This window comes from Oncorhynchus nerka, linkage group LG3, assembly GCF_034236695.1.
Source record: "Oncorhynchus nerka isolate Pitt River linkage group LG3, Oner_Uvic_2.0, whole genome shotgun sequence".
In the NCBI taxonomy this organism is placed as follows: Eukaryota; Metazoa; Chordata; class Actinopteri; order Salmoniformes; family Salmonidae; genus Oncorhynchus; species Oncorhynchus nerka.
In genome coordinates, this window is record NC_088398.1 from 23,007,803 (window position 1) to 23,031,954 (window position 24,152).

General features: G+C 43.8%; 1 protein-coding gene across 5 annotated transcripts; it reads left to right on the plus strand.

The window, feature by feature from the left end:
• Positions 1-764: 764 nt before the first annotated feature.
• LOC115105067 (myelin-associated glycoprotein-like) lies at positions 765-23,807 on the plus strand. 5 transcript variants are annotated; one of them, XM_065009949.1, is made up of 13 exons: positions 765-838; positions 12,584-12,725; positions 13,754-13,899; positions 14,172-14,247; positions 14,839-15,207; positions 15,481-15,777; positions 16,063-16,320; positions 18,169-18,429; positions 18,572-18,874; positions 19,164-19,263; positions 19,862-19,964; positions 20,331-20,384; positions 21,103-23,807. In XM_065009949.1, exons 4-13 carry the CDS (start codon positions 14,202-14,204, stop codon positions 21,226-21,228), a joined length of 1,917 nt encoding a protein of 638 aa, XP_064866021.1. In that variant the 5' UTR covers positions 765-838; positions 12,584-12,725; positions 13,754-13,899; positions 14,172-14,201; the 3' UTR covers positions 21,229-23,807. The 5 variants fall into 5 exon arrangements, with proteins under 5 accessions (XP_064866021.1, XP_064866018.1, XP_029482488.2 ...); XM_065009946.1 differs by lacking the exon at positions 765-838 and adding an exon at positions 6,095-6,235; XM_029626628.2 differs by lacking the exon at positions 765-838 and adding an exon at positions 6,095-6,235 and having other exon boundaries at positions 12,584-12,718.
• Positions 23,808-24,152: the final 345 nt, after the last annotated feature.

Below are 24,152 nucleotides of genomic sequence, written 5' to 3' on the forward strand. Positions count from 1 at the left end.
CTGCTCGCCTCCCTACCACTGAGGAAGTACAGTTCCCGCGCAGCCCAGTCAAAACTGTTCGCTGCTCTGGCCCCCCAATGGTGGAACAAACTCCCTCACGACGCCAGGACAGCGGAGTCAATCACCACCTTCCGGAGACACCTGAAACCCCACCTCTTTCAGGAATACCTAGGATAGGATAAAGTAATCCTTCTCACCCCCCTTAAAAGATTTAGATGCACTATTGTAAAGTGGCTGTTCCACTGGATGTCTTAAGGTGAACGCACCAATTTGTAAGTCGCTCTGGATAAGAGCGTCTGCTAAATGTCTTAAATGTAATGTAAATGCTTGGTACATCAACTCTGCCAGCACACCAGATTCTGCTGTGTCACCCTGTTTTTGGATAGATCTAATGATATGAAAGCAAATATGCAAACTAAGAGGTATATAGATAATTACAAACCGTGTGGTTCGATCCCTTTATGCTGATTGGCTGAAAGCCGTGCTATATATTGAAATGTTCCACAAAGAGGGCCCAATCATCTTTAAATCAATGTTATTCACTCACTACAACCTGCCTGACACTACAATTAAATGATGTTGCCTATATAAAGACAGTGGTTTATGTTTGACAGATTTATCCTAAGGGTATGAATACATATTAAAAGTAATACAACTGATACAGAATTGTGTTTTTCCTTTGTTTTCTTTGATTGATTCAACAATGGAGAGAGAGAGAAGGAGATAATGAGAGCGGGAGGGAGTAGGAGAGAAGGCAGATGCCATAGGAGAGGAGGACTTGCTGGTTCCTATCTGCTGGGCATTAGAGCTCTTCACTGGGTGCATATCAACTGATCAGGTAAGAGCCATACCACATGAATGGGACTTGTGTTCTTATGTTTCATTTTAGCTTTAGATTACTGATCTTGATTTTAGTGCAATTATGTTACTTGACTTTTAATTTTGATCACTATTTTTAATTGCATCAGTCTGTTCAGGGCTGTAATACCCATTGAGAGCACTATTGGTCTTGTTGCGTAATACTACTTTATTTGATAGTCTGCTGAAATGCTTCCATTGTATTCCATTGTTTGCCTTTAATACCTCACACTGTATTGCATGCTCTGTATCAGGGTACCATTACAATTCATTGGTTATCACAAACGAGTTCACAAGGTGTGGTTTGTGAGTTCAGCCTCATGTCTTTTAAATGTGTTAGCACCTGGTTGTTGGCAGCCACATTCAGGCTTTGGTGACAGGGTGAGTGTGGCATTGTGAGAGTGAGTTGGTGACCTTTTATAACAGAAGAGTTGTTTTCATGTGAAAGCTGTGGAGGTTTGGGACCAGTACGGCTTTAGAAGCCTTGATATAGCAACAGAGTTTCTCTCCTCATCCGTGGTCTTTTTTAAAGGCTGAAAACAACAGCATGACTCACACCAATTCATTAATGCCAAGGGGTGTACAGTATGTTGTCTTGGGTCTATACGCAGCATTGTAACAGAACAACTAGGATAGCTAGATGGGTAGAGTGCTGTTTCATATCCCGTCAAAGTTTTGTACACTTATTCTCTTCTTATTCGAGAGGGTGATCCCATTTGAGCTTTTAGAAAATAAGATGAGGTGCCTCGGGAGAAGGGTCCATTGGGACAACCAGTTTAAACAAATTCAATTCAGTTGATCTTGGCATTGTAACTCAGTATAGGGACAACCAGTTTACACCAATTCAGATGATCTTGGTATTATATCTCAGTATAGAGACAACCAGTTTAAACCAATTCAGATGATCTTGGCATTATATCTCAGTACAGTTGACTTAGTTCCCAAGATAGAGCCAGAATTGGGTATGAGGCCAAGTGGAGCACAGATTGGGGAGCAAATCCTCCGTTCCACAGGGACACAAGCCAGTAGTGACAGACACATCCAATAATCTAGTGACCCGATTTCTTTGGACCCAACAATGGCTGGAACAGATGGACGTAATGACAACATTATCATTCTATGTCATCATAATGTCATGAGACTTCAATGATGGTAGAATGTAGCAGAAGGTTCCAGACCTGGGTTCAAATACTATTTGAAATCTTTCAAATACTTTGAGAGTTTGCTCTAGCCTGCATAAAGTGCCAGATGGGGTTTATATTGTTTTGATTATTCTATTGATCCATTAAGCCAGGCAACTTCAATAAAGCACCAGATAAAGTACTTGATTTCAAATAGTATTTGAACCCAGGTCTGGAATGTACCAAGATAGCAAACTAGTATCATCAGACGATGATGATGAATGTTAATCAATGAGAGAGAAAATAATGAGTTTACGGTTCTTTAAAAAATATATATATCAATGAGAGTAGTACCCTAACAGCTTAGGTATTTGAGTGTTGTACTGTTATAATCTCCACCCGGGCACAGCCAGAAGAGGACTGGCCACCCTTCAGAGCCTGGTTCCTCTCTACGTTTCTTCCTAGGATCCTGCCTTTCTAGGAAGTTTTTCCTAGCCACCGTGCTTCATTGCTTGCTGTTTGGGGTTTTAAGCTGGGTTTCTGTATAGCACTTTGTGACATCGGCTGATGTAAAAAGGGATTATAAATACATTTGATTGGTTGATTGATGTCTCTCTACTGACACCCTGTTTCTAAGCGTACCAATAACTCACATTTTCTTTTATTTAACCTTTTTTTTAACTAGGCAATTCTTATTTACAATGACAGCCTAATTGTATAGCCCCCCCCAAGGCCAAACCTTCCCCTAACCCTGGCGATGCTGGGCCAATTGTGTGCCACCCTATGGGACTTACGATCACGGCCGTCTGTGATACAGCCTGGGATCGAACCCGGGTCTTTAGTGACGCCTTGAGCACCGCTAGACTGCTGCTCCACTTGGGAGGTCACAAATGACAACCATGCATCTCTCCTGTCCACCAAAGGTGGATGGGTAGGTGTGGATCCTTTCTCAGTGTGTGCTCTGCTCTCTCACCCTCTCACTCTGGCCTGGCCATCTCTGTCCAACAAGAGCCCAAAACCCCCTAAACACGCCTACATCATACACTAAAAATAGGGGATGGTGTGTGCATGTATGTGAGAGTAAGTCTGTGTGTGTGTGTGTGTGTGTGTGTGTGTGTGTGTGTGTGTGTGCGTGCGTGCGTGCGTGCGTGCGTGCGCGCGTGAGAGAGAGAGTAAGTGGTGTGCGTGCGTGCGTGTGTGTGTGTGAGTGTGAGAGAGAGTAAGTGAGTAAGTGTGAGAGAGAGAGAGTAAGTGTGTATTTGGCGATGGTAGTGGGTGATGATGGTGGTGGTGATGACAGTGAACTAGAAGAAGCAGAAGAAGAAACATGATTCACTTGAATGCTGCCATGACCAAACAATGGAAGACTAATGTGGGAAATCATAGAACAAGAAGGGCGATGGGTCGAATTAGCTAATGCCACCAGAAGAGAGAAAAATCCAATGAGAGAGAGAGAGAGAGAGAGAGGAGCAAGAGCAGAGAGAAAAGAGGATTGTTGTGATTAAAAGACAATTATCTGTGCACATCGACTTCCCAGTGTTGTGCGGTGTCAGGCTCGAGCTGTGCTGTTCTTTTCTCCCAGCAGGATCTGGGAGACAATGGCTACTGTGTCAGGAGGAGGGGGTGTGTGGGGGGGGAGTCTTGGGTGGAGAGAGGTTAAGTCAAGAGGCACAGGGAGCAGCTCCCTTCAACATTGTGTTTTAATGCTCTATTTTCTAATAAAGGCCTGAGCAATACAGAGTGTGTACTGAGTCTGAAAAACATTAGGAACACCTGATCTCTCCATGACATAGACTGACCAGGTGAATCAAGGAGAAAGCTATGATCCCTTATTGATGTCAATTGTTAGATCCACTTTAACCAGTATAGATGAAGGGGAGGAGACAGGTTAACCTTAAAGAAGGATTTTTAAGCCTTGAGACAACTGAGTTGTGTATGTGTGCCATTTAGAGAGTGAATGGCCAAGACAAAAACGTAAGTGCTTTTGAATGGAGTATGGTAGTAGGGTGCCGGGCGCACCGGTTTGTGTCAAGAACTGAAACGCTGCTGGGTTTTTCACACTCAACAGTTTGTGTGTATCAAAAATGGTCCCACCACCCAAAGGACATCAGCCAACTTGACACAACTGTGGGAGGTATTGGGGTCAACATGGGCCAGCATCCCTGTGGAACGCTTTCGACCCCTTGTAGAGTCCATTCCCCGACAAATTGAGGCTGTTCTGAAGGCAAAACTGTGTGCAACTCAATATTAGGAAGGTGTGCCTAATGTTGTATACACTCAGTGTATATCGCAATATCATAATAATATTGCAGTATTATTATCTGGATATGGACATATGCCATGTGCATATCATTGGTTTTCAGCATTTAACCACCTTTCCTCTGGCCCTAAAAACACATGTGAATGTTCTCATACTGCAATTACAGTCACTCTAGTCAATGGGTCATGTTCAGAAGGCTCCAAATGGAAGCAAACATTTTCAGATCGAGGCTGTGCCACCTGAACTTGCCCCAATAGATTTGTTCAATATCTTAATTTAAGTGGTCATATCATCCATAATATTGTTATTGTTATAATTGTTTGTGTCATGAAATAAATGTTTGTAAATATACTGAACAAAAATATGAACGCAACATACAACAATTTCATTTTTTTTTTTACTGAGTTATATAAGAAAATCAGTCAATTTAAATAAATACAATACACAGGTCTAGCAGGGGCGCAGCCTTGGGTGGGCCTGGGAGGGCATAGGTACACCCACTGGGGAGCCAGGACCTGTGTCTTTCCCCACAAAAGGGCTTTATTACAGACATACTGTAAATGCTAAATTTCTTCAGTTGTCCGGGTGGCTGGTCTCAGACAATCCAGCGAGGTTACACGTGGTCTGAGGTTGTGAGGCCGGTTGGACATAATACCAAATTCTCTAAAACGTTGTTGGAGGTGACTTATGGGAGAGAAATGAACATTAAACTCTCTGGCAACAGCTCTAATGGACATTCTTGCAGTCAACATGCCAATTGCACTCTCCCCCAAAACTTGAGACATCTGTGGCATTGTGTTGTCTGACAAAACCGCACATTTTAGAGTGACCTTTTATTGTCACCAGCACAAGGTGCACCTGTGTAATGATCATGCTGTTTAATCAGATTCATGATATGCTACACCTGTCAGGTGGATGGAATGTCTTGGCAAATCTTTTATTTCAGCTTATGGAACATGGGACCAACACTTTACATGTTGCGTTTATATTTTTGCTCGGTAAATATATTGCCCTTCCTTCTTATATAGTACATTTGAGTTGTCAACATTCAATCTTGGACAAGGTCATAGAAAATTGGGCTGGAGGGAAGGATAGGGCCCCTTGAGACCTGTAAGGGAGTTTTTGACCATGCGTCCATGGTTTATGAGCTGGTCACGCAGGAAGTGATGCGATTTGAGGTCACATGCTCCTCATTGTGCCCTCAAACACCAGTTCAGTATGGTCAAGTTTAGTGACTTTCATTATTCTCAATATCCAGCCGTTTAGAAGATTGTGGTGGAAAATGTATCGGTCAAGCCCTCTTTTGGCCAGGTTAGGTGGCAGCTACAGGTACTGTAGCTATAGTTGAAATCGGTCTATAGATTACATATGGACATGAGTGGCATATACTGTATTAGCCTCTGAGAGGTCTTCTACCACACAACAACTAACATTTCCATACAATGACATTGTTATTTTAATTCCCATCTGTTTACCCTGTTTGTCCCCCTTCTCCCCGTCCCCTCTCCCATTCCCCTTTGGCGTAGTAATGACCTCAAAGGATGTGGCACTCCATCAATCCAAAACAAACTAATATGCTCGGACCCATCCAATGTTAAACGAATGGCCGTGTTGGATGGAAAGGGTCTTGGAGCTCAAAGCCTCACCCACGTCTGTTGGGATGAGTGGGAACAGTGGAGGTCATTGTGGCCAGGGCGGTGCGGGGTGTGCATTTATGAATGGCTGGGCCTCGAGGCAAAGGCACTGAACAATGCTGGTACACTGAGGAGACTGATCTCCATATGGGAGAGGAGGAGGGTGGGCAGTTTACCCCCCCCCCTCTTGATGGGGCATGGTACAGAGAGGAGCGAGAGGTCTCTTCATGGCAGCGCGAGTGGTGGCGTGACGGTTAGCTTATAGTAGTACGTGTGCTTGTTGTTGGGGACAGGCTTGTTGGCGCTGAGGCTAGAAGCCCAAGAGGGAGAGAAACGCCTGCGACACTCACCTGACTGCACAGGTGAGTAAAAGCTCTGGACAATATCCTTTTCATGGAGTTAATTGGAGTTAATTGGTCCATGGAGATAGTTGGAGTCAGTTGGTCCATGGAGATAGTCGGAGTCAGTTGATCCATGGAGTTAGTTGGTTTTATGGCCAAGATTGATTATTTACTTCAATTGATGGAGGCTATTGACTTGGTTGCTCAGTGCTTTTTGGCCTCTCTGTGTGTTGTACATTTTGTTAGAGATGTCTAGGTCAGTGCTTTTTGGCCTCTCTGTGTGTTGTACATTTTGTTAGAGATGTCTAGGTCAGTGGTTTTTGGCCTCTCTGTGTGTTGTACATTTTGTTAGAGATGTCTAGGTCAGTGCTTTTTGGCCTCTCTGTGTGTTGTACATTTTGTTAGAGATGTCTAGGTCAGTGGTTTTTGGCTTCTCTGTGTGTTGTACATTTTGTTAGAGATGTCTAGGTCAGTGGTTTTCAACCGGTGTGCTGAATTGTTTTGATCCCTTACTTATAAAGGTGACCTGACCTGTGGAATGCACATGGAATTTTGACTTGGGAGCACCAGTGCGCTCAGATAAAACATTGACAATACATTAATAATATATTGACATTGGCACATGGTTATATCTGTACCGTTGTTTTTCAAGTCCAATACGCTCAGGCTGGCATCAAGAGCAAAGTCATTTGTATAATTTTACTTTGCCTACAAGAACCATTAGCACAGGCAAGTCTGATTAGGCTAAGCTGTACCACAGCCTCTGCCATAGAAACAAACCGATCATGGCTTTGTGTCTGTGGATGAACCTTTACAATGCAGAAAAATGCTCCTCTCTAGCTCAAACCGTTCAAAACTACCTGAGCACATTTGTTATTTTTTGGGGGGGGGGCGTGGATTCCTGGATGCTCTTAAAGGGGTAGCCTACACTCAAATGAATCATAATGAGTAAGGAACTATGCATTAATACATTATACGTTAATAGGTTAATGTTAGGTGTTCTGCCGAAATGTTTATCCCATCAAGGTGTGCCGCTGTTCATAAACGTTTGGGAACCACTGGTCTTAGGTGTTGACTTTGGATGAGTTGTTAAACCTGAACGACTCTTGCTGTTCTACAGTAATATTGAAGGTATGAGGAGCAGTGTCTGTATAAGGGTTCAATGTGTCTTCTATAATACAGTGATATGGCAAATGTATTGGATTTCAGTTGTTTTTCATTTAATACTCAGTGGCATGACGCGAAATTGGTAAGACATCGAGTAAAACGAGAATGCTTCTCTTCTTGATTTTCATTTGCAGTATAAACAAAAATATAAAATACATCTTTCAACGTGATTCTAACGTGAGTGGGTAAGTGAAGTGGCAAATGACCAAGTGAGTGATCTTGTGATTGAGTATTGTGTGTGTGTGTGTGTGCGTGCGTGTGTGTGCGCGTGAGGGGGGCTAGTGAAAGCCATGCAATAATCACAAGACAGATTTTCATCCGATTACCACAGAGAAATGAACAGTTCCTGCATTTACCAGAGCTTTTGCCAGTGTCTCACCACAATTATTTAGAATTCTGAAAGCAGATACTACAGTAAATGAAGATTCCAAATCCAAATTCGGACGGACTGTTTTGAGCTTATTGGGCCATAATGTCCTTGTGTGCTGAACACATACAAAAGCTTTTTACAGAAACTATATTAAGAGATGTATTTCTTCATGTGAACCATTGTGGCTAAATAGTCTTAAGAAATAGGTTCCTTTCTCTGGCTCTTCTCCTGCGTGACCACTGATGCGAAAGTACTTTATAGGGAGGAATAAACCAACACACACCTTCAATCTATATGTGGTACAAAAGGAAATAATGCCAGCATAGAAGGTTATGCGAAGGCAAGGGATTCGGACATTGAGGAGGTTTGTGGGAGGATTGAAAATGGCGATACAAATCTTTCCGCTGTAGGTCTTGGCCTCCTGCCTTTAGGGCTATGCAGGTGACTGCTCTTTTTGCCGCCCCCTACTGGGCAGGGTGGAAGAGAGAGAGAGGAGGCCTGTGGTTCACCATCTGTCCACTGTGCTGGGACTGCATTGGGAGGCACTGTACTGGATACTGGTCCAGAGACACACGGCTGCCAGGTAGAGGATACACACATTAGGATAGACCCACACAAATACACTCTTGAATGCATGCAAGTGCATACACACACACAAATGCACTCAGAAAATAAATGCCTGGATGCACACATACAGTACCAGTCCAAAGTTTGGACACACCTACTCATTCAAGGTTTTTTGTCTATTGTTTACTATTTTCAGAATTGTAGAATAATAGTGAAGACATCAACACTATGAAATAACACATATGGAATCATGTAGAAACCAAACAAATGTGAGATTCTTCTTCAAATTAGCCACCGTTTGCCTTGATGACAGCCTTGCACACTCTTGGCATTCTCTCAACCAGCTTGGCTGCTTTTCCTTCACTCTGTAGTCCAACTCATCCCAAACCATCTCCAGTGGGTTGAGGTCGGGTAATTGTGGAGGCTAGGTCATCTGATGCAGCACTCCATTACTCTCCATGGTCAAATAGCCCTTACACAGCCTGGAGGTGTGTTTTGGGTCATTGTCCTGTTGAAAAACAAATGATAGCCCCACTAAACGCAAACCAGATGGGATGGCATATCACTGCAGAATACTGTGGTAGCCATGCTGGTTAAGTGTGCCTTGAATTCTAAAGAAATCACAGAAAGTGTCACCAGCAAAGCACCCCCACCTACTCTGCGTCTCACAAAGGCACGGAAGTTGGAACCAAAAATCTCAATTTTGGACTCATCAGACTAAAGGACATATTTTCTAATGTCCATTGCAAGTGTTTCTTGTCCCAAGCAAGTCTCTTCTTCTTGTTGGTGTCCTTTAGTAGTGGTTTCTTTGCAGAAATTCAACCATGAAGGCCTGATTCACGCAGTCTCCTCTGAACAGTTGATGTTGAGATGTGTCTGGTACTTGAACTCTGTGAAGCATTTATTTGGGCTGCAATTTCTGAGTTGTGGTCCTCATGAGAGCCAGTTTCATCATAGCACTTGATGGTTTTTGCGACTGCACTTGAAGAACATTTTTAAGTTCTTGAAATTTTCCAGAATGACTGACCTCTTTGCTTATTTGAGCTGTTCTTGCCATAACATGGAATTGGTATTTTACCAAATAGGGCTATCTTCTGTATACCACCTCTACCTTGTCACAACACAACTGATTGTCTCAAACGCGTTAAGAAGGAAAGAAATTCCACAAATGAACTTTTAAGAAGGCACACATGTTAATTGACATGCATTCTAGGTATCTACCTCATGAAGCTGGTTGAGAGAATGCCAAGAGTGTGCAAAGCTGTCATCAAGGCAAAGGGTGGCTATTTGAAGAATCTCAAATATAAAATATACACTTTTTTGGTTACTACATGATTCCATATGTGTTATTTCATAGTTTTGATTTCTTCACTATTATTCTACAAAGTAGAAAATAGCAAAAATAAAAACCTTGAATGAGTAGGTGTGTCCAACCTTTTGACTGTTACTGTACATGCACACCTAGGAACTGTACAGGCACTGTACATGTCACACCTGCATTCTGTCATCAATTTACAGTTTGTAATTGTGGCCTTATAAGCAGCACTCTACCTCACACAGAATGTGTCATATGGAGTGATTGTGGAGGGGTGGGCTTCTCACAGGCAGCTCTGAGTGCTGTGTGTGTAGGAGGGGGGAAAGGGCTTTAAGACCATCTGCTCCTTGAAGTATTTTAGTGGGGGCCAGAGCTTGTGGACCAGTGCGCGTCACAGGCAAACAGCAATGCAAGCTGTGAGCTGGCCTGTTCCGGAGAATTCCTCCAGTTTCTGCCTCACAATAGGCAGTGTTCTGCGTACAGTGTTTCCTTTATTCCTATGAGCCACCAGCGAGCTTCACATACATAAAATATATGATATTAAGAATACAAATGATCTTGGCTGAGCTGGCTCATTCTCTTGAGGACAGTGGGGCCATTTGTTGTTGGTTGATCATTTGGAATATGAGTCATGGTAATATGGCAAGGTGTCATGGCCTGTTTCTGCCCTACTGATTCTGTGTCGATAGTCTCATTGTTGCAATATTCGTCATGGAAATAGCCTACACTAGGGCATATGCACAGTGTACACTGTGATTTTATCTTTGAATAATAATTGATAGAATGAAATTATAGGTATAAGGATGCCTGTGATTATTCTGTCTATTAACTCTCTGTGTTGGCGCTGGGATAATCCAGCCCCCACAGGCTATGTGAAACGTTATAAAGAACAGGAGGAGTGATCGAGTGTACGCCTAGGGAGATTCTCAATTGAGCCAAAGTACGTCCTCTCCTCGACTCCCCCGTCCTCCTCTCCTCTGTGACCCGGAAACCGATAAGTGGTCGAGAGGTTGAGGACAGCGTCAATTTGTTAGTTGGCGAACGAAGGAGTGTCCACAAGAGCATCCTAGCGGCGGCTAGCGACGTTAGGCCACACCCCCTTTGAATCAGCTGTTGTTTTCTTGAATGAGAAAAGCATGCACACATTTAAAAACGATACACTAGTTATTATTTTACCATTAAAACGTCTTGCACAACTAGCTACTTTATCACTTTACACATTTATTTTGGGATTCCACCTCTAGAAACATCATTTGCCTGCTGATGCTTGAGTGGAGAAGGAGAGTCTCATTTCATACAAGGACATTTGTTTCCAGATTCCCTGGACAGAGGAGAGGATGCAGGAGGCGAGCAAAGCCAATTGAGATCCTCCCATAGACTCCTAAAGGGGAATTTGTGTTGCAGTCATTTATACAATGTGAATGTTTCTAGAGTGAAAGTCCACACTAAGGTCATTGCTTACGCTGTACATTTCAACTACAGTGTGTATCACAATACAGAACTGTTACCTGTAGCAGTGTAATGTTGTTATAACTGTATAACACACAGAACCCGACAATCATGAATAATAAGAAACAACTTTATACAATTATTTCATCAACGTGTTATTTTTGTCTCAATACCATTAACTAAAGTATAGCAGTTTGGAAATGTTGCCGTGCCAACAGTGCTAACAATGACATACACTCTCAGCTTTTAGGAGGAACCCTCCCCATGTGGACACGTACATACACACACAGGCACACACAAAAAATTACCATGGCTCAGGGAAACACTGCTTTGTCCCAACGGAACGACAGAGAGTGGAGGGGGATGGGGGGAGGAGAGAGGAGGGGGCAGGGATGAAGGTCACATAGCTGTCGTGGCGCCGTAAGGGCCACTGTGCGAAGTGTGTTGGCACGCCGTGTGCTGCGCGTGTGTGTAGGGGTCTGTGGTATGCTGCACATTCGTCTGTACAGGCTCCAGTCTGTGAATGAGGTATTCACTCTGACTCTACCAACCTCCCCCACCCAGGCCTACTTAGCCCATCCTCAATTGTGTTTGTGTTGGGATTCCCTTGAAAACATCCATGGCTTGGTGGATGTCATCATTTGGCCTATGGCTTAATGGCTCTTGGAGACAGTGACTCACGCCACTTAAACTGTAACAACCACTCCACTATGAAATAGAAGTATTCTTTGTTGCGTTGATATGTAAAGTAGGGGGTCCTCCTAGTTGCTTGCTGGACCCTGTTGTCATCCCACATCCACAAACATACCTTATGTGGGAAAATAATTGGTGTGTGTCGTGTGTCCAAGGGAATGCCCAAAACATTTTACAACACCAATATACTTATTTGTTAGTAATAAAATAAGAACCGTCGTTGTTCATTTGTAGATCAAAATCCCAGGTTAGCATCTTGTGGCTTAGTTTAAAAAAAATGTTTTTTTTACTCATTTTGGCTGCAAACGGTAGTCAACGAGGGCACCGTACAATAACTAAAGCCTCTAGCTGAGGGGGATGTATGATTCCAATGGAACTGTTTCGAAATTGAGAATATTCTCATCTGTATGGGTATACACCCAGCCATGCTCCTCTCGTCATAGTCACTAGTCATAGTGATATTATGACTCAACTTCACCCTGAGGTCACTGGCTCTTTGTGGATACAGTAGATTCTAGCGGGGAAGTTATCTAATGCTAGCAGGGTTACTTTGACCTGGTTGTGAGAGTCAAAGGCCTGGTCCATGGTCTGAGACACACTGGCCACAGCAGAGAGGGCGGTAGAGGACAGGAATGCGTGGAGTGGGTCTAGGAAAAGGCAGAGAAATGTTTGAATTCATATTCAAAACTACCCACCACACACATTCACCACAGCCTGCTGCTCACACAGTCGCTCTCTTTCCCTCTTTCCCTGTCTCTCTCTCTCTCTCTGCTTCTGTCCCTCTTTCTCTCCCCATCCCCTGTCCTAGAATCCATAGAACCCGGCAGACAGGATTTTACAACCTGCGGAGACACACAAGGGAACTACACGCCCGGGGAGAACGTAGAACCGACAGAACCGAGGGGAGGAACCGAGAGGGAGCCGGAGCCTGGTGCTGAAGCTGGTATGAGGCAAGTGGTCTGTGGCTGGTCTCTGTGCTGGCCGTTTGTCTGTCAATCAATGGCTCTCGTTGTTGTTGCTGGTGGTGTCAGTGCCCTGCTCTCCGGGCTATTCTGTTCATCCCGCCATTGCTGATGCATTTGACTCTCAGCTCAGACACAGTCCCTTCTCTTGGGGTTTTGTCTAATGCAGATGGTACAGCTTGACACAATGTTTAAGAAATATTTGACTGGCATTGGCTATGATTGCCCTGACCTAGAGCCTCATGGTTTGGTTTGAAGGGGTCCAAGTCAACTTTATAAGTGATCTGTATGTGGACCGTATTTTTTACTTTGGATTTTAAATGTGTATGTCTGTGTGTATAAGTGTTACGACACAGTTTGGAAATGCGCACGAGCATGCTGTTTGTGTGCGTACAATCTCATGTTTGAGAATGGGATGTCCGTGTGCCTCAGCCCAGAATAACCTCTCGCTGTTGTTGCCAAACTGCCTAAAACCAACAGAATTTGCCCTTATTTTCCGTAGGAACACAGCTCACCAGCCTATAGACTGTCTGGGGACGTAGTGATGTGTTAATCATGGAGCTCTCCAACACAATCCACTCTTAGGCCCACCATCTGCAGCCACCGGCTGCTCGGAGGGGGGCCAAAGACAAGTCATTGCCTCCATAGCATCATGGATGACATGCAGGGGGAGACACAGACTGGTAGATACAGAGTAAAGGGTCCAAACAACCAACGGACCAAATGATGATGGTTGACGCCATGATGTAATGTAACGGATAGGGCCTAGGGACTAGGGACTAGGGTATTGAGTCATGGTTCTGAACAGGTCCCAACAGTGACTGTCCGTCGAAGACCTGGGACTTACGTATGAATAGCCTAATGAGTGACTCTACTAGCACTCAGAGAGTGTGCGTCACCATGTCTATGTGCCAGTGCCAGTGAAGAGCCTGCTGTCCATCTAAGGCAGCAGGGCTGATGTCATCGCCTGATGCTGATGTCACTTGTGTGTTTGTTTTTATTATTATTTTTTACAGAGAAGTTAAGGGAGAGGGCTGTTGAGGTGTCTGGGTGTGATTGGGCACCCTCTAGTGAACATTACTACTACTACTACTGCGACCACTAAGCTGAGGAATCAGATATTTTCTGTTTTGGCTACTTTTCGCCCATTGAGCAATTCAAGGTAATAGTCAGTAATGTCTACTGTCTTTTTACACACAATCATGTTGACATATGTCATTGTTACCTGAGATAAAAGCGACATAGGCTCGTAAGAATATGTAAACAAACAAAAAAAGACATTTAACCATTGCAGCTATATGTCACCACATACTTATATGTCACTATAATATTATATTCAATATATATCACATAGCATTGGGCTCCATTGGTCCAGAACAGAATGGTAAAGTGTGAAGTTGCGGATGTGTAATTGAGGTCCGATGTCTGTTGCAGAAGCCTCTGGTTCAGGGTTAAATAGACACCATGTGGTGTTTGGAGATGCTTCTGCCGCTGTTGCTAATCATCAAAGGTAAAACTTGTATGTTTCTCATTCCCTCTTGTCAGTGTGAATAACTACTCGATTACATCACAATAACTAAGACTGTAAATTCCCTTGAAGACTACAGATGTAATGCTAAGAAATCCAGTCATCTAGATATGCAATTGCAATGTGAAACTGATTGACAGTTGACTTTTTAGAGTGTGTCAAACTTACAGCAAACAACACTAAAACAAAAGGGTACAGCGTTGTCACAGGGTCCAACTGGCACACATGGCAGCAGGGAATCAGCCTACTGTTCCAGTGCTTTGTGATGGCTGGCTGGCGTCCATCTTGGCTCAACCTAATCCCTCTCACTTAAACAGTGGTGCCAGTGGTGAGAGTGAGACATATGCTTCCTCCACATAGGGTCTCTTCTCTTACCGTCTCAAGCAGGGATAACATCATGATATCATCCTCTGTTCTCTCTCTCTCTTTGTCTCTCTGTTCATCTTTTCTCAGTGATTCCATTTGGAACTCTAGATGTATTGTAGAGTTATTGTTCATTAATACAGTATACAGTTTCGCTCTCAATATTCCCATTTCCAATCTTAGTCCAATATCCCTCCTTTCCTCCCTCAGATGTCAGTGGCCAGTGGAACGTATGGATACCCAGGGACATCTCGGCCATGACCAACTCCTGCGTGGTCATCCCCTGCACATTCATGTACCCGTCCGGTATCCGTCTGCACTACGGCATCCACGGAATCTGGTACTTTGGCCAGCCCTACCCCCAGCTCTTCCCACCTGTGGTGTTCAAGACGCGCACAGAAATCGTACATGAAAGTTACCAAGGGCGTACCAAGCTCATCGGAGACCTGCACCAGAGGAACTGCACTCTGCTCATCAGTAATATTGGTACAGAGCACTCAGGGAGGTACTACTTCCGTGCCGACCTGGGCGGTGCCAACATCTACACCTACCCAGACTTCTCTGAGCTCAAGGTGCTGGGTAAGCCTGCTGAGAGACCCTGAGAGGCCATTTTTATAATTGAATGTGCCACATTTATGGGCTGGTTTGCCCTAGCCTGGTACCATATATGTTGTGCTGTCTTGTCAACTACTGTGGACACTGACAGTAGGAGATGGCAAGCACAAATAGATCTGGGACCAGGCTAGGATTGCACTAGCTGTGATTATAATTATTGTAGTTTTAACGAGAATAGGTAAATATTGTGAATTGGTGAATTTTCACTTGTTCACTTATGTCCTCTCTGTCCCCCAGACCAGCCGAACATTGACATCCCTGAGGAGATAGTCGCAGACGAGAATCTGGAGTTGACCTGCTATGCTCCAGACAACTGTCCAGAGAATAGCCCAGAGATCCAATGGATGTACACAGACTACCTGCCTGAACCTGAGTATACCTCAGACTACGTGGCAGAGAGCAACACAGCCGTGCTGTCCAGCACGCTCACCTTCACCCCCAGGCCCATGCACAACGGTCAGCTGCTGGGCTGCAGGGTCTCCTACCCCAACACCACCCTGGTCTACGAGAGACTCATCTCTCTGGACGTCAAGTGTAAGTGACCAACTGACCGTTGCAGAACCATTGTCAGTATCGACAGTCACCCATTATTCTCCATCTACAGTAGAAGGATAACAACTTGATTGAGCAATGTACTGCATGATTGCGACATGGTACGCATTGGGTATGTTAGCCTGGCATCCAGAACCTGTTTTTCTACGTTTCACCTTTGTTTTTCTTTGAAACAATGATGAGCGCAGTGTTGGGTCTGGTTTAACCAGGTTATACACTTGTCACTTTTACAAGTCTAACCCCACCTTCCCCTTCCTCTCACCCCAGATGCCCCTCGCTCGGTGTGGGTGAACGTGTCCGCGGAGGTGATGGAGGGCAGCTCGGTAACGCTGCACTGCGAGGTGGACAGTAACCCTCCTCCCAGGATCTCCTGGCTATTTGGGGACCAGGAGCTGCTGTGGGACACAGCCTCCAATGCCTCGTTCTCCCTGGAGGACTTAACCCCCTCTCAGGAGGGTATCTACACCTGTGTGGGGGATAACGGCTACGGCGTCATGAACACGTCCATGTATCTGGCCGTCTTGTGTGAGTGTCATTGTGCAACATGGTGTTTGTGGAATAATCAAAAATAGTTACATTTAATCATTGTAGTTATACAGTATGTCAACCAAGCTGACATTTTAGTTTCTGTCACTTGCATATGTGACCGACCGGCTCGAGTCGGTCTTATTTAGTCAAATTTGAAACAGTGTTTTTTTTACATTGGATAAAAGTAGAGACTAGAAAATGGTATATCAAACATTAAAGTTGAGGAACAATGTCAAACTAATTCTGCTTTGAAAGTTGATTAACTTGTAACCCCACTTTTAAGAAAATGGCACTTGAATGTTTTGGTAGACCTACTGGAGAGCTCTTCTTTGTCTACACCCATTCAGCATTGTTCACACCCTCTTAAGACATAGCCTCACCCATCTCTGTAAGGATTCACATGTGAGGCCATGTGATAAACAGTATGGTCATGTACTAAACAACCAAAGATTTTAAGACTATAGGCTGGTTTATACTACTTCTATCAACATGTCTGTATACAGTTAATTATTACAGGAAAATAAACTCACAACAAGATTATTATTTACATGTTAATGGTTCGCTAATTACAGAAAATAACTTATGGTTTAATTTTTTAACTTGGACACTGTCTCATTGGCCTAACGTTATATCCTAATTTGATTTTGGGGCAGGTCATGCTGTTCTTCACATTACAGTCTCTGGTAAACACACCCTATAACAAATAAAATCAAAGTTTATTTGTCACATGCACAGGATACAGAAGGTGTAAACTGTACAGTGAAATGGCTAATTGCATAGTGGAGTCTTTTGTTTAGACATGTAGATAACTAGCTATCTGGCTAAACAATGAACTATTATCCCAACTCATAGCATTAGTACCCTGCATGAATCTACAGGTAGCTTTACTAGCAAATGGCTCTGCGATACGAATAATATTACTACACAGATCATACACGTAATATTTGCTAGCGAGCCAGCCAGCTAACGTTAACTAGCTAGCTAACGGTACGCTTTAACTTGCAATGAAAATGACTTTCTGACAAAATTAGAAATGTATAATATCTGAAAATGTAGCTAGCTATACTCTCTTACAGTACATGGATGAACGCTTCTCCCTCTGTCACGGATGACATGGTTGCCCTTAATTATGAAGATGTAATCCGGAGACAGGTGTTTTATACAGCAGACTTCCGTGTTTTCTTTTTGACTCCCTCCACATTTGCTATAAAACGCTTACATTTTCTCCATCTCCTTAGCTATCATGCTCTGCTTCCACAGGGAATTCCACTGATTTCAAAACTCGGTCCTCCAGAAAGTGGAGAACTATCTTTCAGAAAAATCTGTGTTAGAAAGGATGACCTAGACATACTGAGCAACTCATTATAGACGGAAGCATACATGGCAGACCAGTCCGAACTCATCTCTCGGCATGTCCAGCCCATCCATTATCTCAGCCTGTCCAGCCCATCCATTTTCTCAGCCAATCATGGCTAGTGGGAAGGTTCCCTCTTTTTCCGTGGCTAAACCAACTAGGCTCGTAATTTAACAATTATATTCATATTTACAGATGGCATACAAGTTTGATATTAAGGCACATGAAAGTGCACATAATCCAGAAGGCATTTCTGCCCCAAAACTTATTTTTATGAAAAAAAAAAAAATGTTCAAATGTGTCTCCTGTGAAGTAGTAACGCGTAATATATATAACAATGTATTAGTTATGTGATAAACCTGGCCCATAGCTTCCTGCTCTTGTTGTTACACAGCACAACATTTCATCCTCTGTAACTGACTCCTTTGTTCAACTCCTTTCTTTCTCCTCATTTAACTCTACTTTTCATCACCTCTCTATACTCCTTGCAGACCCTCCCAGTGAGCCAGTGGTAAATGGCTCCCTGACCATTTTGGAAGGTTCCTCCATCTCCCTGCAATGTAGCACACAAGGCAATCCCACACCCACCCTCACCTGGCTGAAGGACGGGGAGCTGGTGGGCAGCATCACGGCCGCGGAGGTGTCTGTGCTGGAGCTTCTGAAGCTCAACCCTCAGGGAGACGGACAGTACCGCTGCCTGGCAGAGAACGAACACGGACGAGCCAGCAGCTCCCTCAACATCACTGTGGAATGTGAGTGGGTCATCATGTCATGTTGTATCATAACATATGGTATCATATCACACCATATTGTACCACACTACATTACACTACGCTACATCATCCCATCCCACTCTACATGTCAGTCATAGCCCTACCTCCACCCTCTCTTCAGACGCCCCAGTCCTTCTGGACGAGTCCAAGTGCACAGTGGTGAGGGAGGGAGTCCAGTGTGTTTGCATGGCTACGGGTAATCCTGAGCCCATCATCGAGTTCTACCTCCCCGACAAGAACATCACCGTCAACGACACGGACGGCCGCTACAACTACTACACGCACACGGACGGCCACACGTCCACGGGCATGATCAAACTACGGGAGAAGGGCGAGCGCCTGGGCAACGGTGCTGTCAATGTGCACTGCAGCATTAGCAACATGTACGGGTCGGAGAGCTTTCATCTGGAGCTACAGCAGGAGAGTGAGTACACAAGTTCAGGTTCATGGTTAAACACAGAACTGCATACCATTAAAAGGCAAACAATTGTATAGCCAAGCATACATGAGAGATTGAATTGAAATGAGATGTGTAGCACCTTTATATGATATGTAGATTGACTTTATAAGTAAGACCACCAACTGACTACCCCATTGACTTGATATTGAAATGGCATTATCTCGAAGTAAATAAGTTATAGTACCATGACCTAGTTAAACAGTATTTTCTGTTTCTACACTGTCTTCAATATGATGTTCTTGTCTGACGTTAGAGAAGTACATGATGGCAGTGATCGTTGGCACCATCGGTGGAGTGGCTGTCATCGCCTTCATCATCGCAGCAGTGAGATATGTGGGCCATAACAACAAGAAGTGAGTATCCACCCTTCGCTAACTGTGACAGGGGTCGATGCGAGTTACAGGTAGTCATTTCCTGTTTGAATTGACGATAAGGAAACACTTCAGCCTAGCCATCCATTCTAAAACAACTCTGTGCATTCATGAGTGAATGATTGATCGATGGACGCACGTGAGAATCATGGTCATTAGTTATGCTAACGCCAGAGCGAGTTAGCGGGTTAGCAAGCCAGACTAACCGTAGCCTATAGTTTGCAGGCTCAATTCCCTGCTTTGATACTGCTTTGTACCCTTGCCCTGCTATGCTAAAAATACAGCCACGGTAGCCTACTTAACTAAGGTGCTTCAGCATTATAGCTACACATCACATTCAGACAAAAGCTTTTACAGGAAGTCGCTCTAAGAGAGGGTGTCAGCTCAACCGCAACTAAACCCATGAAACAATAACCACAACCATGAACGTCGACCACAACCATGAACCATAGGCCTGTAGATCATTAACTATGTTGGGAAACAGGCCCTTGTTTTAAAATGGATGCCCAGGCTTGGAGTGTCACCCTGAGTTAGTTAGTGGCCATGAGACCGAGTCTGATCTTGTGACTCCACCCCCCAGAGAGAATGGCAACCCTGGGCAGGACCTGGTCTCTAAACTGGAGAACCCAGCATTGTACTACAGCACAGTCAAGAAGGACAAACAATGTTTGAGGAAGAAAGTGGTGAGACATGTTGATGATGATGACAATAATGGAGATAATGACCATTCTCAGATCTGTCTTAGACGGGAACATGATAGCTTACCCGTTGCTGATACTGATACTATACTCGTTCAAATCATGTCCCATTTTTGATGTACAGTAAGGTTAATTCTGTGGAGATACTCATAAAACTTCTCATGTTAAAGAGAACATGTAAACTTCCCCAGCCAACTACTGGCCTAGCCTGAGAATCCCAGTACCACAATAGCTATCAGTCCCAGTACCACTGGGGTAGCTGCGACCAAAGCCTTTCCAGACAACTGTTTTCTGCTTCATCGCTTCTCTGCGTTCTTCTGTCTCTTTTTCTCTTTCCTAACTCTTGCACAGCTTAAGACAGAGCTTCTGGGCTCAAAGTTTAACTCCATTCTAGAGGAGAGCACGGTAAGGTTCCTGAACAACCCCGCCCCAATCCCAACTCCAAGTCTCAGTGGTAGACAGCATCCCTCACACACCCCAGACAGCAAAATTATACGATGGCCCAATTTCGGCCATAATCAAAAATATTACGATTTACCGTTTGGCCGAGTTAACCACTTGGTGTTACGGTCCTGAAGTGGATATGTAGCATGAAATGTCCAGACCTTGCCCGGCAAGGTGGATGTGGCCCACATTCTGACCAAAAGTAGCCCAATAACTATGGGATGTTGTTAGGGCCACTTAAATCAAGCCAGAGATGGCCCATAAGCAAAGTGCCAACCCTCCCCCAGTTCGCAGCTCCTACATTCGGACCATATCTCGGCCATATGACGCATTGTGGTGCCAAAACTGAGCTATACTGTATGTGTCACCAAATAACCAGATCTGGCCCATATTCGTCTGCTGTCTGAGATCCGCTTCCATGCGCTGTATCTCCTTTCATTTCCACGACTGTTGTTGCATGGCTGCCTCGATACTAACAGGAAATGCTAAACCGCCTCAATCTCCTTGTCTTACGCCTCTGCTCACCAATAACCACTAACCCTCCTTTCTCCTCTTTCAATGTCTGTCATGTTATTCCTTTATACACTCTATGTTCTGAGGTGTCAATGGCTTTGGTGGCACTGCGCAGGTATAACCTGTGAGTCTGAATGGGCCTTCTCTCTTTCCATACCTTCAACAGGGAGAAGACGGGGATTATCAATCTGTGGGCTCTATGGCAGACCTGGAGAGGCAAGAGCTGAACTATGCCGCCCTGGAGTTTCTGGGGGCGCTCCAGGGATGGGGGGGCCTCAGGGAGGGGGGATGACGGCAGCGACTACACCGAGATCAAGGCCAAATGAATCGCGATCCTTCCCTGACCCATCGTCACCGCGGGACACAGTGGCAGCCATGTTGTCGCCCCCTTCCTCACGTCATTCACCCCCTCTTCAAACGTCTTCCCCCCTCCCCCGTGGACACCATCACCACCCTTCACCATCACACCGAGATCCCCCATCGTCTCCCCCCGTCCCTGACTCATCTCAAATGATGTCCCCGTTAGTTGACCCCCAAGCCTCCAGGGGGAGCCCCAGTGACATCTCGCCACCCAGGACTGCTGGTAGCTACTTGCAAGGTCGGAACACGGCCCAGTGGACAATGTAAAAAGATCTTTGTATTATCAGCAGCTGTCGGTCTCCCAGCTCTTACCCTACTGGTCATAGTCACAAAACTTCCTCACAACAGGTACAATGTGTTAGTTACTGTACTGTATCATCTAGATTCAATGTTGCTATTCCCATCTCTATACCATTAATTGTTGGCATTGCCATCAAGCTTGGGACACAGTAACACATTTTCTGGGGCTCCCCTTCTGTATGTCACCCTATATCATACTTATAGCTAGCCTGGTTAAACCAGATTGAACGCTGCGCTCACCAGTTTTCCTGTGAAAGGCAACGCAATCAGCTTGGATACCAGGCTAACTATCTAGATCTGTCCATTATAGTCCTTCTCCACTGTGTCCGCTGCCAGTCGAAGTGTCTGGGAAAGGGGTGTGTTTTGTGCTTTTTATTTTCTTATCTCTATTTCTGACCCTGGATCTGGAGGAAATGAAGGATCTCTTCTCTCTTCCTGATCCAGTGGTTGTCAACACTGACCAGTGTTCAACAAACGTCAGGCCTGATACACATCCAATTGAAGCCTGTCATCTTCATCTCACATATTCTGTTCCCACATATAGTTCAATAGTGATGTGTGCTGTGACTCAGTGGCTTTTGATGATGATGAGAAATGAATATTTATTTGATTTTATATAAAGAGAGAATATGGATACTCTTAGAGGTTTGTCCAGCCTTGAACACAAGGTTCTGTTCGTCCAAGAAGTGGGCTGATTTTTTTAGTTCTGATGCATTATAAGCACTGGTTGAGTTGTGGTTTGCTCTTCGGGAACTGTGCCGGGCTAACACAGAATGTTCTGTTTATGCCATTGCCCATGATTTAATTATAGTATTTTTGGACGATTTCTCTGTTTTGCTAAGGATAAGTGTTAACTTATCCTTAAACGGGAACCAATGGGTTAGAATACATTTTTGGATCAATCTGGCATACATGACTCCACTGTAGCACTTGCACAGCAGGCCAAAATGTATCTCGTTGAGACAATGTGTGTGTGTGTGTGTGTGTGTGTGTGTGTGTGTGTGTGTGTGTGTGCAAACAGTGCTGAAAGATCAGCGAACACTGATCACTGTGACTGTTTCAAAGTATCACTTTACCGGAGACCGCTTCTCCCAAAATGTCTTCTTCAATGGTTGTGAATTGTGAAATCGAAGCCTAATCCTATAAGGTTGTATCAGATGAGGCGTTTGAGTGGCACAACATTAAAGCTGATATACCAGTTGGTTGTGCTGTTCAAATATACGTGATCAACTCATGTAATGTAATCCCCAAGCTCACTAATGGCATCACTTGATAACAATGACTGTTAATACAATATTAATAAGCTGCATATGGATGGGTAAAAAGATACCAGTATACATTATGTAAATAAATACCCTGCATGACTATTATGCTGTCAGCCATTTGTGTAAAAATACTACGGTATATACAGTACATGCTCAGTATTACAACAATGATTTACACAGGCAAGTCGGATACAGGTTTGGGAACACTTTAACTGACTTCTCTGTCATAAGGGTGACATAACGCTGTCATAACATAACACATGTCATTTTCGGTCGTGAAAACTGATGTCAAAATACTGACAACCCTTTACACTGTCATGACACAAATGGATATTTATGTAAATTAGTTGGCTAGCTGTATCCTAAGCCAATAAGCTGACTGAAGCAAAGATTTGTGCCATGACAGTGTCAAGTCAGCTGTCAAGCTTATGTCAGCTGTCATGACTGTTAATAACATATTTTATGTAATTGTTCTGACATGGTTTAGTCACTAGAAGTAATGTCAGAGTGCTCAAGATGTGTTACCCAACGTTGAGACATGCCAATATGGACATCAGTTTAGTAACACTTACTGTCGTCAGTTCTCTTGACCGCCTCATGGGGGGGGTTCATTTCTTTCTAAACCTGGAAACAAAATGGAGAAGCGCTGTTCATGTCTTATCTAATTTGTTTGTCACATAGTGTGTTGGAAAGCAGATTTGTACTTTCTTTACTTTGTGGTATTCATTATTATTATTGTGATGATTTTTTTTTTATATATATCTTTGACACAATAATTCCGATCAGAATTCTGCAATCCTTCTGCAAATTACCACAGTTTTCACTTAACGACAATATGTGCTCTATAATGATGTTTGATCACTCTCTTTATTTTACAAGTCTGTCCCGCCTCAAGCAAAGCCATCTTTCTTTGGTTCCAAACAACAAATAAATAAAGTAAACAACAGAGAATGTGACCCGCTCAGTTTATCTATATAGTGTGTTATCTGTTCTCTCATACGCAAAACAGTAAGGAAAATACACCCCAATTACATTCTATATCTCCATGTATTAGTATGACTTTATTAATACAGTATGTACCAGTTATTCCTCCCACACCAGCCCCCATTGTTTGCAGAAGCGACATCACACAAAGCTTTTCTTTAAACCATTTCACTTGATAATATGTGCAAATGTGTTACCTTGATTATCTACATAACATCTTTATTAACATAGTTGAACATGAGGAAGATAACAAAAACTTGTAGCTTCCTTATGTGCTTTTACATAAAATACAACATAATTTTGTTAA